Source organism: Strix uralensis, chromosome 5, assembly GCF_047716275.1.
Source record: "Strix uralensis isolate ZFMK-TIS-50842 chromosome 5, bStrUra1, whole genome shotgun sequence".
Lineage (NCBI taxonomy): Eukaryota > Metazoa > Chordata > Aves > Strigiformes > Strigidae > Strix > Strix uralensis.
In genome coordinates this window covers 17,532,083-17,545,294 of record NC_133976.1, presented here as the reverse complement: position 1 = coordinate 17,545,294, position 13,212 = coordinate 17,532,083, and the positions used below count along the sequence as shown (strand labels likewise).

Genomic DNA, 13,212 nt, shown 5'->3' with positions numbered 1-13,212 from the left:
AAGTCTGTAAGGAAGGTACAAAGCCTCCTCCTGACAAGTAAACCAGAGAGCTGAGGCTATTACCATAAACTAGCCCAGTTCTTACTAACTTGGCCATATTTGTAGGAAATGAACATTTTAATGGTGTTTGTTATATCCCATTGCCTCATAACTGCAGATGACAAAAAAAATTATACACAGGAGTTAAAAACTACATTTTTGAAGCTTCCTGAAACAACTGGAGCAAGATGTCTTAGAGCATGTCTTTAAATAAACCTAGGCACATCAACATACCCAGCTCTCCTCCTCTACCGAGGGGGAGCCTGCTGTTCGCAGCATCACTGAAGTAGAGTTACATGCTAAGTGGCATTTCTCCCAAAAGAAGACAGCTCCTCTCTTGATAGAGCCATATTAGTCAGGTTTCTACCATGTTTCAACATGAGATGTACTGGACACAAGGAAGAGGCAGAAAAAAATCTCTGCCAGTTTGGTTTTTTGATCCCAAGCATGGGGTAACCTAATGAATCCAATGGTGTTTGCACTTAATTTATCAGCTCTTCAGTTTATTAACCAAGCCTGTACAAGAACTCTACCATACTTTTTGGATGCTCTATTTCAAAACAAAGTATTTTCTCGTCTCCAAATGTCACAAATACACCAAAGCCTGTCAGGCTGCTAAGATGTTACAAACCCAATGACAGTAAATAGCAACCTGGCACATCACTAAGCCTTCACACTTGAAATAGATTTAAATTAACACAAAGATAGCAGGATGGATTGTTTGGTAACAAAGTGAAGAAACCAAGGAAGAAGAAGTAAGATTTCAGTCATCATTTCAATCAGACCAAGCAACTTAAAAGCCAGCTACAGGATGGCATTTATGGCTGCCTCTAAGACTGGGATGAGGGCCAGAATTACACTACTTGAGCTGACAGGTTTATTTATGCCATGATGACACTTCAGTTAGCAATGATAAAGATCCAAAGGTCAAACACTTTAAGAAAAAGAGCCATATACACACAGTATACTCTGAGCAGTTATGGTTGGGGTGAGGAAGGAAGGGGCAGGGAGCATTATTCCTTGCACACACCCACCTGCCCCACAAGCCACCATAAAACCACTTCAGCTGTGCCCACTTCAAAGCGCCCTAAGTTCACAAAGGAGATTTCTGTAAAGAACCCACCTTTCTTCATCCAAACACCTAAGAAATCATTTGTTTTTCCAAGTCAAAGACAGAAATAAGCCAGTGGTGCCTCACGGCAAAACTGAGAGGCCCTGTCACCAGCTGAAGCCCAGAGACTGCCCACAGACCTCCAAAAGACCTCCTGAAAACTCCCTAAAAAAAAATCTGTGGGAAGGAGTAGAAATGAAGGCAGAGAGTGACAGTTTTGACACTCTATCACTCTTTTAACCAGGATTTCTTCCAGCTCTAACTTATTCCCAATTGTTTCATTAATATTCACATATTTAAATCTTGGAATTTTAAAAACTAAACTATGGATTTCACTTTTCAAGAAGGATCCTAAAAGCTTCCCAATCAGGCTCAAATTCTGGTTTGGGGATATCAAGCCTCCTGTTTACACTACACAAATGTTTTAACAGATACAGTTTCTCAAAGTCCTGGAAACTTGGAATTCCAAGACTTTTTGCATTAATGACAGAAGCATGCTGAAGACTGCAGGACATGATCAAACCACCACCTATCACTGAACTCCCACTAACCTCTGATTTGCTTATATAATTGCCATTGGTGTTAAAAAAAAATCATTATACCACATTATTCTTGAATATTTTAGGGATTCCAAAAGGCTCCTATCTATACCCAAAAACAAACTACAGAGGACCAAACTTGCTGAAGGGAAAAAAAAAAAAGACAACAATAAGAAAAAGAAAGATGACATCTTTGGCTTTCTTTGTGGTAAGCATCTGGGGGCCTTCATACAGCTGCAGGATCTAGGCAGGCTGACTAAACTTGAGCAGGGACTTTGATGGCTGTAAATGGGAGTCTGTTCTAAGCAAGACCTAAATCATGAAAGATGAGAGCAGGTACCGGCTGTCTTTAGGGTGAATACATATCCTAGCAATACCCCTGCCAAACTCTTCTATTTATTGGATAGTACAAAATCTTCAGAAACTCAACAGCAGTTTTAATCAAGGACTGACCACTGCTGCACTCAACTTTGATGCCCACAGCATACCAGAGGCGTCAGGCCTCCAACAGCTGTATTGCAACAAACAGACTAAAAAACACACTCTGCTACAACCTCTCCTTAGAAGAGGGAGCCACACAACCCAGAAGACATGAAAGCAAGTTTTTCTCAACTAGAAGACTGTTGTCCAGTAAGTGGAAAGGTTTCTGGGTGCCCAGAAATCATGACAAACAGTAAGATTGGAAAGCTGGGTCCGATTTGTGTATAATCAGCCTCAAGACCTTTGACTACGAGCTTTGCACATGTATGGAAAAAGGTTATATATATATATGGTATATAAGTCAACAAGACTACATAAGAGGTCAGACCACCCACACGAGGGTGTGTACAAGAGCACTTGGGGGACGAAGAAGCTGTCTCCCTTCAAGAATGACAGGACTACTGAACCTCACGCAATTGCATATGTTTAAATAAAGGTGTTTTCTTTAGCTGACTGGATTCCAGGCAAGCTTTCCTTTCCACCTTGCCAGGAAGAGTGCTTTGCTCTCCCCCACAACCCAGTGACAATACTCACATTGCTAGTATGACTACATTTTGCAAAAAAGTTTTACTTTAAGCGTTGAATCTACTGGTTAATCTTCATTTTCAAAGAAAAATAAGTTATTTCAAATTATTATCAACTTGTAAGAAATAAAATCTGCATGCCTGTAACTAATCTACTTCAAGAGTTGGCGTCTGGCATTTCCTCCACAGTTCAGAAACACCAGCAATGCATCTGCTTCCTAAACATGGTTTCTCACCTCCCATTTCAGATAATGAGCAATCTATGATCAGTTATCTTCAAGGTCCAACCCCTTCTTAGCATTTCCAGTAAGTATATCTGTCTTTACCTACTTTTCTTACTTTTACAAGTATGTAGTATTAACTCTACAGCAATTAAATCGCTGAATTAAAAAAAAGCTCTGGCGCCAGTCTATGTACTATCAACACTTGGTTCAGCTGAAGCTTTTGAAAACGGAAGATAAAGTAAAAAAAGCAAATCACCACCTTTAAATCAAACACTCTTTTTTGTGTTGGTCCACATAGTGTTTCCAAAACTCATCTAATACAATTGTTCAGCAGTTAAATACGCACATGAAACTTTTTGTGCAATGAGTGAGGTCTGCTGTACTTTCATATTAGCTCTCAGATATTATGATGAACTTTTAGCCAGCTGAGAAGAAAGCCACCTTCAGGGTAAAATAAACAGATGTAGTTTGCTTCAGACAATAAGGAATACAAACTGCATGGAAAGATTTTCCATGATTTAACAAAGACAATAAATTGTCACCAACAGTAGACTAATGAGTCACAGACAACAGCTTAATACTTAAAGCTTATCTCTAAAGAAAAAATTATTTATACAATTTTAAAATATTAACAAGAAAACAGAAAATTAGTTTTGAATAGATCCAATAGTCTCCAGCTAGGATAGCTGTATGCATCCAAGTGAAATCCAGGAAGGACACTGCACACAGCTAGGCTTGCATTCCACCAGGAAAACTGGACTGAAAAAGCTGGTCAGTGTTTCTCACTCAAATGCATATGCTGTTCCTGCTCTGCTTTAACAGAGGGCTATGGAGGGCCAGCCAGCCTCACCAGGCAAATTCAAACTGCTAAGCAAAGTTAGCTCCACATTCCTCCTGTAAAATATTCCAAGAAATGGTATTTGTGCCTCACTTGTTTTCAATGTGTTGTTGTAGAGGGATAAATGGTCTAGCGTTAGAGGAAATGGTTGTTGGCAGAGCCCTCAAACTGGGGAAAGGTTGCTACTGGAAGAAACAGGAAAGAAGCAGAAGTAACTTTAGAGAAAGTGTATTTGCTGTAAAAACGTTTCCTAATACAGTTTTCTGGGGAAGTGAGAACTATCGTACTTTGGCTGGTTATTCCCAGAACTGAAAGTTAAGAGCTGTTGAATGTGTCATCATTCATCAGTCCCATAAGCAAGTCTGTTGGGGAGGGAAGACAAAATCCTTCAAAATAGGCCCAGACCCTTTTATAAGCATCAAAAGCTTCATCAGATTGTTTCTCTGAGACAAAACATATAATACACATAGTAACAGATAATCTGGAAGACACCACAGTCCTCATTTCTGCAGTGTTTTGCAAACTCTTGACATCAGTTTTAATTACTGCAAGTTTCCAGGAAGCTCTTACAGCTGAAGAAAATCTTGGGAGCACAGCACCCTGCAGCAGCTGGTAGTTCTCTTAAAGGATCAGTGTGTCCAGCCAGATGCTCCATGGCTTGTTGGGAAGGTCACTCCTCATTGCATGATCCCAGGGGATCCCATAGAGCTGCTGAGACTGTGCAGGGTTTTACACAAAACCAAGTCACACTACATTTTCATACAAAAGGTGATCTCAGACACTCGGCAATCTCTTCTGGATTGCTTTGTAGATTAGCCTTTAAAAGGAATGTGAAGGTCTTGGATAAAAACACTGCAGAAGTGCAAAGAATTATAAAGTTAATCAAACTGGGATAATGCCTAGAAGCAGTTTAATACTTTGAAAAATCAGACTACATAAAGAACATAGTTATACAGACTCCACTTCTTCCTACTCCTTCCAATGATGTGATCCTTGCAAACTGATGCAAGATCTAGTAATCCACAGAGCTGTTTTTTACTATTAACTGATGATTACAGTTCAAAGTCACCCTAATATTAGTCACACGAGGATGCTTTGGATGTTTTGCTGCTCTCAGGTCCCATGCTTCACAGCTACTTCTTCCCCGCACATAAAGGATGGCAACTGCTCGGAGTCAAACCTCTCTGCTACACGCACCAGGAGGAAGCAGCCAGGATCTTCAAGGATGGTACGTGCAGGCAACTCCCTCAGCATTACTCTCTGTCTTACAAGGGGGAAGATGAGCAAGAGGAAAGATGAAGAAAGCCCCAAACCCAAAAGTGAGATAGGACCTGGACTACAGATCATCTTGCAGCTTGATTTTGCATCAGGTAGCCGAAGTCGTGTTCATCGAGGGCCATGTAAGTGCAAGGAACATCACACCGAAGGTACACAGCATTTAATCTTTGGGTACTGAACATGCTATTTTTTTCCTGTTGCAATATTTGCTCATTTTACAAAATTCTCAGAGCCCTGGCTACTGTTCCCTTCGTGCCCAGAATGGGATCATGGATATTTTCAGACTGGTTTCTTCTCTGCTGGTCTGATCTCCAAGGCTCAAACTGAGCATGCCACTCTCTTTGACCAACCCAGAAAGCATAAAATCACCCAGTTTCTGGCAGCATATTGCCCCTGGAACAAAACCTACTACTGGTAGTGGTCCCACTACTACAGGAGGGTCTGGGGAAGCAGCTTGTGACCAAAGCACACAACTGTACAACTCCCTAGACTCAGATCTGGAGTAAATTACATAGGGTTTAGATGCCCATGTCAGTCCTAACATAACTAGGAGGGACGCTGAAGCTGTACAGCTACAGACATCACCTGGCTCTACCAAAAGCAAGATGGAAAAAAAGATACCCTTGTCAGGCTCATAACACAGCATCATGGACTATGCACGGCCCTCAAACTATGTTTTAAGAGATCCTTCTCTAGACGCTTCTTCACATTTCCCCATCCTTATGGCTGTGACACTGCTTAAATATTGCTGATGGTTATAAATCCACATGCCTCTCTATAGCCCTGCTACATTTCCCCAGGAATTACAACATGCTGTTAACCTTGAAAAGTGCAGCAAGTTATTTTAAAATGCAGCTACAGTGCACATCTGGGAATCCAGAGAGAAGGGAAGAAAAACATGCAAACCATTTCCTGAACACAGACAGAATGTGGAGCCTCAGGTGGTAAAATCCACGGTGAGAGGCTGGATGACTTTTTTCTGAAGGTAGCTCTAGAAGTTTTCTAACTTGAAGCAGTCACTTTTCAAAATTTAAGCTAATGATAAATTTCAGGTTATGAAATAAACCCTGATTTGAGCATCTAAAGATGCTTGTGTATCCTTTGTTGAAAAACCCGGCACTAATTTTCAGACTGTAAGAACTGGTCGGTTTCCAAACCAGTGAATTTGAAGTTTTCTGTATATAAGTAACCTGATACCTGAAACGAATATTGAAGGAACAGGTGGCTTTTACAACACAGTAAAAAATGACAAGCATTATTTGTCATCTAGCATTTAAAACATCTACACTTCAAAGTTTATCTAGACTAAGATTAAAATCATATACTAGAAAAAATTTCTTCACCGAAAGGGTTGTCAAGTATTGGAACAGGCTGCCCAGGGAAGTGGTTGAGTCACCAACCCTGGAGGTATGCAAAAGATGTGTAGATGTGGTGCTTAGGGACATGGTTTAGTGGTGGATTTGGCAGTGCTAGGTTAATGGTTGGACTCGATGATCTTAAAGGTCTTTCCAACCTAAACGATTCTATGAATCTATGCCTAGTAATGCCAGATACTAATACAAACTGCTGACAGAGAGCTCTGAAAAGACAGTTTTAGCAGTTGGAAACTAATTGCACTCAGTCACTAATAGCATACATCAGGCCTGCATGGAGTGCATGGCTTTGTTCTCTTTAATTAAGATTAGAATAGACCTCTCATATTGTGCAGTTACTTTCAGGGGAGTACTATGGAAATTTAAAATGCGCCTATTAACCATTGTACTTGGACACAGAGAAGGCAAACAACTACTAACTGCTTTTTCCACATAATTTGCCATATTCTTTAAGAACCTTAAAAAAAACATTCTAACTAACTACACACATCTAGATATACAGGAGGGGACATGCTCGTTTCTTGACCATTGAGTGTCCCCTCCCACAGAGCTTGACAAGAATCCCAAGGAAAAAGTGATATTTTGTGCTCTATGCCTTTTTCTTGTTCTCCTCTCTCCCTCCTGTCCATGAGCAGTGTTACCACCAGCATCACACTAACAGTTTTATTCTGCACCTGAAGTGTTGACCTAAAAATAAAAACCCTGTTTACAAATTCTGTATTTAACATTGACTACAGAGTTGCCCATATAAGCATACTAAACAGATGTGGTAGAATAAGGAAGCATCCAAACTTCATTTGCTTTAGTTTATAGACAGATGCTCACCTTCAGGCACATCACAAGGGAAACGCAGTAATCTAGAAAGTGCCCACAGAGCAGACAGGTCAGCCTCGATGGAGTACAACACAGCATGGGATGGCTGCTGAAGAACCAAACCAACCCAGAGTAAGGATGCACCCTCACAAACATAAGCAAGCATTCACTCAAAACTGAAACGAGCTGTTTCAGACAGCAGGCCGTATGAACACCCCAAGAAACACACATACCCATGTGACTCAGCATCTAATGATTACACTTACTAGGCACGTGTAGCCAGCAAACCTAGTCATAAATCCCTTAATCACAGCTCAAAAGAGTTGTCAAAGCCTGCATTGATGGGATCAGGAAAACACTGAAGTGTTTGGGATTTTTTTAACAAGTAACATCAGCTCCTGTGGAAGAGCAGAAGTATTCAGAGAAGCAGCATCAGTGACTTACAGCAACGTAACCTCTCGGACCCGCATCCTAAAAAAACACGCTCAGAATTTACTTTAGAAGTTTCTTATTTTTACAGCATACTGGGAAATGTGAGGCCACAGCTGGAGTACTGTGTCCAGTTCTGGGGACCCAGTACAAGAGCCTCCATGGACATACTGGAGACAGTCCAACAAAGGGCCATGAAGGAACTGGAGCATCGGTCCTGTGAGTTCAGAAGAGAAGGCTCAAGGGGGGAGATCTTATAAATGTATATAAACACCTGAAGGGAGGATGTAAAGAGGACAGAGCCAGGCTCTTCTCAGTGGTGCCCAGTGACAGGAACGGAGGCAATGGGCACAAACTGAAACATAGGAGGTGCCCTCTGAACATCAAGAAACACTTCTTACACTGTGAGGGTGACTGAGCACTGGCACAGGTTGCCCAGAGAGGTTGTGGAGGCTCCATCCTTGGAGATATTCAAAAGCTGTCTGGACTTGGCCCTGGACAACCTGCCGTAGGTGGCCCTGCCTGAGCAGGGGGTTGGACCAGATGACCTCCAGAGAACCCTTCCAACCTTGCCCACTCTGTGATTCTGGGAAATGAAAAGGCTAGTTCTCTTCAGTCACTGATAAGACACCTAGAATAAGTTTTACAGTAAGTTTAATGCATTCTTGTTAACATGTGCCTCTGGAACAGGTGATGTGTTCTTCACATACCATCACAAAGAACTTGATGCATTAACTTGGTATTTATAAGAAGCTGCAGAATTTCAGTTTCCATTAAGATGCAGACGTAGCTTTTAATCTCTATGCGACAATTTTAAGTATTTTCAAGACATGTTTAGAAAATACTGCCAGTGGTTTTTTTCCTCATTAACAAATGCAAGTATTAAACACATATGGTGGCCAAAGATGCAAATAGAAAGGATTTTTCAAACACAACTGAACACATTGGGAATCTTTACCTTCCACTATTCTCAGAATCAAAAAACTGCATCTTCAATCATTTAAGCACCTCTGAAGATCTGGTCCTCTAAATCATGGAATTAAATTTACTGCTACCAGAGCGTGCACCAGGAGAAAGGACTGGGTGTTAAAGAAAGGAGGGGAAAACCAGCAAGAGTGCTTCTAACCACAAATACAGTATTTCTGGTTTGCAGTGGATAACTGCTCTTTCAGTTTAGTCAAAGCAAGAGGATTTACTGTGTAAAAGAAACTGTAGTATTAAGGTGAAGAAAAAACATCCAGAACTTACTCTCTGTGAAGACTGCAGAGCCTGTTAATATTTATGAAGTCTGAAGTGGCTTCAAAGACTCCTTACTTCATTTTCTTATGTCATAACAAAAAGCAGCACTAACTCATTAAATTTTAAGGTGAGTTCACCACTAAACTATAACTGTTTTAATAAATTCTGACCTCCTAGAAAAGGGCCTAACCTTTTTGTGTGTGTGTGTATGTGTACCATATCAATGACAATGAACACAAAATGAAAAGAGAAGACTTGCATTTGTTCAGAAACTTGAAAAAATCAAAACAAATAAACCCTGGAAGCACCCAATATTATGACCCAAAAGCTACATTTGACAGCTGTATTTCTGTGCACGGATTATTTCATGGATTAACCTGCCACCGTGCAAGGCCAGGGCAGTGGGCAGAGAGAGAACCTCTTTTGAAAAACCCTGATTAAGCACTTACTGTCAAAAGCTTTCCCTCTGATCAAACTCTGCATCATAAAAATAACACATCAGGGGAAGACATCTCTCCTCCTAGCATGGGTGCTGCCATGCAGATATTATAGCTGAGAAAAATCTATGTAGGAAAGAAAAGGAAACGGTGTTACAGGATAAAGCTAGAAAATTGTGTACTTTATTTATGTGGGCCTGACACAGCCAGGTTTGGACAAGAGAGCCTCCAATTCGGGATAGCAGATTTTTCTGCACATAGTACTGGAGTATTTTGGGAATAGCCAGGGCTTTGGGGACTTCAAAGTTAGAGAGTATCACTGCTAAGCCTGAAAAATACTGGGGATAAGGAGAAGGAGGAAGAGACCAAGACAAGCCACTGAATAGCTACATAGCTTTAACCCCAAAAATTCAGCAAGGCACATGTTGCCCTTGACTCAAACATTCCTGAATAGCATTTATTTTCCAGACCTATAAGAAACAAAACATCAGGAAATGTGATCTATTACTCCTTAAATAAAAAGATATTAATCATAAAACCATTAATGGGACCATATGTCACACAAAACAGAGCCTCATAATGTCAAGAATCCCTGTGGATTTGGTGGGGACTGAGTCAAAAAACAAAGCATGACTTTTCAGCAGACAAAATGAGGTGAAATGGGGCCTTTGTTAATTTTCCAACATATTTGTCATCGCTTTGGGAGTTAAACAGTTAATGCTCCTCCTTAGCTTCCAAGCTTCTGTAATAAGGAGCAAATAAGTATCAAAATGATGCTGAAGAGACACAACACACACACCTAGTATCACAGGTATGTAGGTCATATGTATCCACAATGTTCCATACCCTGTAAGTGTATCAGACCTTTAACAGCAGCACTAATCACTTCTCAGATACTGCAGAAGTTCCCTTGCCAAAATAAAATATTAAAGTTGTGGGGTTTTTTCCCAGGTCTCAAACAATATTGAATCTCTCTGGCATTCGATATTGTCCCAGCCATACACTCTTATAATGAACTTCAGTTCCTACAAGCTTTGAATATCAAAGGGTAGAGAAAGGGTAGGGCCAGGGAACAGCTTCTGCATTGGCTACCTGCTGTAAATCACCAGGAATTAGTTTCCAGCCAGGAAAACAGCACGGCTATGTATCAGCCTCCAGATTTTGCCTCCTCAATTGGGATCTCCCTTCTGCCAGTCTCTCCAAAACCGGGTCCCACCGAAGAGGGAAGAGCAGAGCCAGGACAGGCTTTTCCCAGCTGCTGCCCTTAATTCCTCCCTCCCCCACAGGCACTGACGTCAGGTGGCCGGGACACAGTGATGCTGGCAAGGGGGGCAGGCGGGCCAGGAGGGAGGTCAAAGCCTGGGTGATGCCTTCACCCAGAGCAGAAACTGTACCGTGCCAAGAGGCAGCACACATACGTTCAAGCAGCAGCAGCTTCTACTGCACCACTCGACAGTCACGTCCTGACCCAGGACATGCCGAGCAGACCAGGTCTCAGTAGTGCCACAGTTAAAAGAGAAAAAAATCCAAACCCATCAGCCTGACACTTTAAGCTCAAGTTAGTCCCACCTGCCACCAGCCAAAACCGTCTCCAAGAGCTTACCTGCAGAGCTGGAAACATGACATGGCTCATCTTCAAATTCAGTCTGGCACCTCAGCCCAAAACCACCTTTATTATGGCAGAGGGATGAGCCAAACATACTTGTGGCCTCCATATGAAAGACAGTGAAACATAACTCAGGCTTTCAGGGATTTTTGCACAATTTTGTATCATAACACCATCAATTTTTATATTTTATCAGTTTCACAGCTAGTAGCTTTAAATGTCAGCTACAGAAGAACACAGACTAGGACTAAAAAAAGCCCCCTCTTTTTGAATAACTAGATAACTAGATATGGCATTTGATAACTAGATACGGCATTTTAAATAAAAGGTTGAAGACAGCTCACACCTCTAATTCTGAGGAATGAAACTACTTATCACATGTTAAAAACCAAGGCAGGATACTGTCAGATAATGCAGAGCACAGGCACCTGGGATCCCTACTTTATTAAATATTTCCCCTCCACAACTCAACCACCACTGGAAACGCGATACCCGAGAACTTGTCCATCATTCATCCCACATTCACACAAGGTTAACAGTACCACATCTACTCAATCTATAACTCTGCAGCTGCAGTAACAAAGCACAACACGAAAACATGAGAAAGAGCTGTCATGTTCCCATTTGCCCCACACGTGCATTTAAGCCCAGGGATGACCCACAGAAGCACACAGGAGGCCCACAAAATACGTGCACACCTATTAGACCTTTTCTGAAGGAGACTAGGTTGACAGCATGGACTGTAGAACAGCCATCCTCTGCCATCCTCTCAGTCTCCTTGAAAGTAAGCTCTCCAGCAGCATTTCTCTGCTCCTACTACTCCAACACTCCCATGCTTCAGTGCTCCACATCAAGATGAATACAGATGCTGCATGCTTTGAGGGGTCGGTACATTGCTGCCTACTATTTAATATGAATGTGTAACCAGCCCCTAATTCAGCCAGGGTCAGCTAAAGCTCAAGAAGCAACCTTCACAACACAAACAATGTTCCCAGGTCTTATTTCCAAATTAGATGGCACCCAGGTGCCTCCTCGGCCCGGGGGTGGGAAGACGTAAAGGAGGGGTGCGGCGCAGCTCACTCTGCTCCCCCCTCGCCACGGGAGATCCCTGCAAGCAGCGGTAGGAAATGCCACCACGATCACAGCCAACGGCAGGGCAGCGTGAAGACGAGCAGGTCTGGCAGGGACAGACTACCAGCAGCCGCAACACAGACCCCAACAACAACGCGGGAGACCAGCTAGGACGAGCTGCGTTTGTACATAAAGATGTGACCTCTACCAGGTTCACCGCCACCCTACGTACTCTGCCTTTACTACAGCCGGCGACTCCTGTCTCCGCGTCTCACCTGGATGGCGGCGGTGATTCACGCCTGTCCCCGCAGCCCGGGACGGCTCCTCCGTGCAGGAGGGGCGCGGGGAGGAGAGCAGAGCTGCTCCCCCGACCCGGGAGAGGGGCAGGCGGACACCCCCGGCGTCCAAGGGGACGAGCTCCCCTTTCCCGCAAACGGACGAAAGCGGCCCAGAAAGGCTGAGCCACCGGCCGAGCTTCCCGGTGGCCTCCCCCGCATCCCCCCGTCCGCCCCCCGCTGCCCCCTTCCCCCCAGTCCCGGGAGAGCCGAACAAAAGGCGACCGAGGGAACGGGGGCAGCCAGCCCCCCGCAGTGTTCCCGTCCCGGGGGGCGGCGGGCTCGGCCCTGCCCGGCGGGAGACACCGCGCCCCGCACGCAGCCTTGCCCAGGGGCGAGGGGGAGCGTCTGTACCCGCCGCCCCGGCCCGGGGAGATCAGCGCCGGGCTGGGGGCGGAAGGGTTCGGACAAGAAAAAAAAAAAAAAAAAAAAAAAATTAAAAAAAAAAATTATTTCCCCCCCCAGAGGGGGCCCGGCGGGGCACCTACCCTGCTCGTAAATCGGAGCAAACTCTCATCCACGCTCCCCGCCGTGCCCAGGCCGCCGGAGCCAGGCGACGCCCCGAAGGCCGCCGGTCGCTGGGCTGCGCTGGGCCGGGCCGGGCGCCGCCGGGGCCGGGCGCGGCCGCTCAGCCCCGCACAAAGCGCGGCGCCCCTGCCCGCTGCGGGCGAGAGCGGCAGCAGGTGCCCGTCCGCCGCCGAGGCCGAGCCGAGCGCCCTGCGCAGCCGCCGCCGCCGCCGCCACCGCAGCGCCCGAGCCGCTCGCCGGGGCCGCGCCGCGCTCCCGCCCCGCCCCCGGCGGCCCCGCGGCGGGAGCCCGCAGAGGCGGGGGCGGGCGGGGCCGGCGGGGCGGCCTATGGGCGGCCTATGGGCGGCC

The 13,212-nt window shown here is 44.5% G+C and overlaps 1 protein-coding gene across 2 annotated transcripts in view; it reads right to left on the bottom strand.

Annotated features, from left to right (window-relative positions):
• The window catches only part of GRAMD4 (GRAM domain containing 4), an 83,706-nt gene that overhangs the window by 70,279 nt on the left and 215 nt on the right, over positions 1 to 13,212 (bottom strand). Inside the window, exon 1 of one of the 2 annotated variants that reach the window (XM_074870046.1) lies at positions 12,825 to 13,055. The exons of the other annotated variant lie outside the window; for it this stretch is intronic. Coding sequence (XP_074726147.1) covers positions 12,825 to 12,853 — 29 coding nt within the window. The 5' untranslated portion in view covers positions 12,854 to 13,055. Of the gene's footprint in view, positions 1 to 12,824; positions 13,056 to 13,212 lie in introns of those variants that run through there. 2 annotated transcript variants of the gene reach the window in all.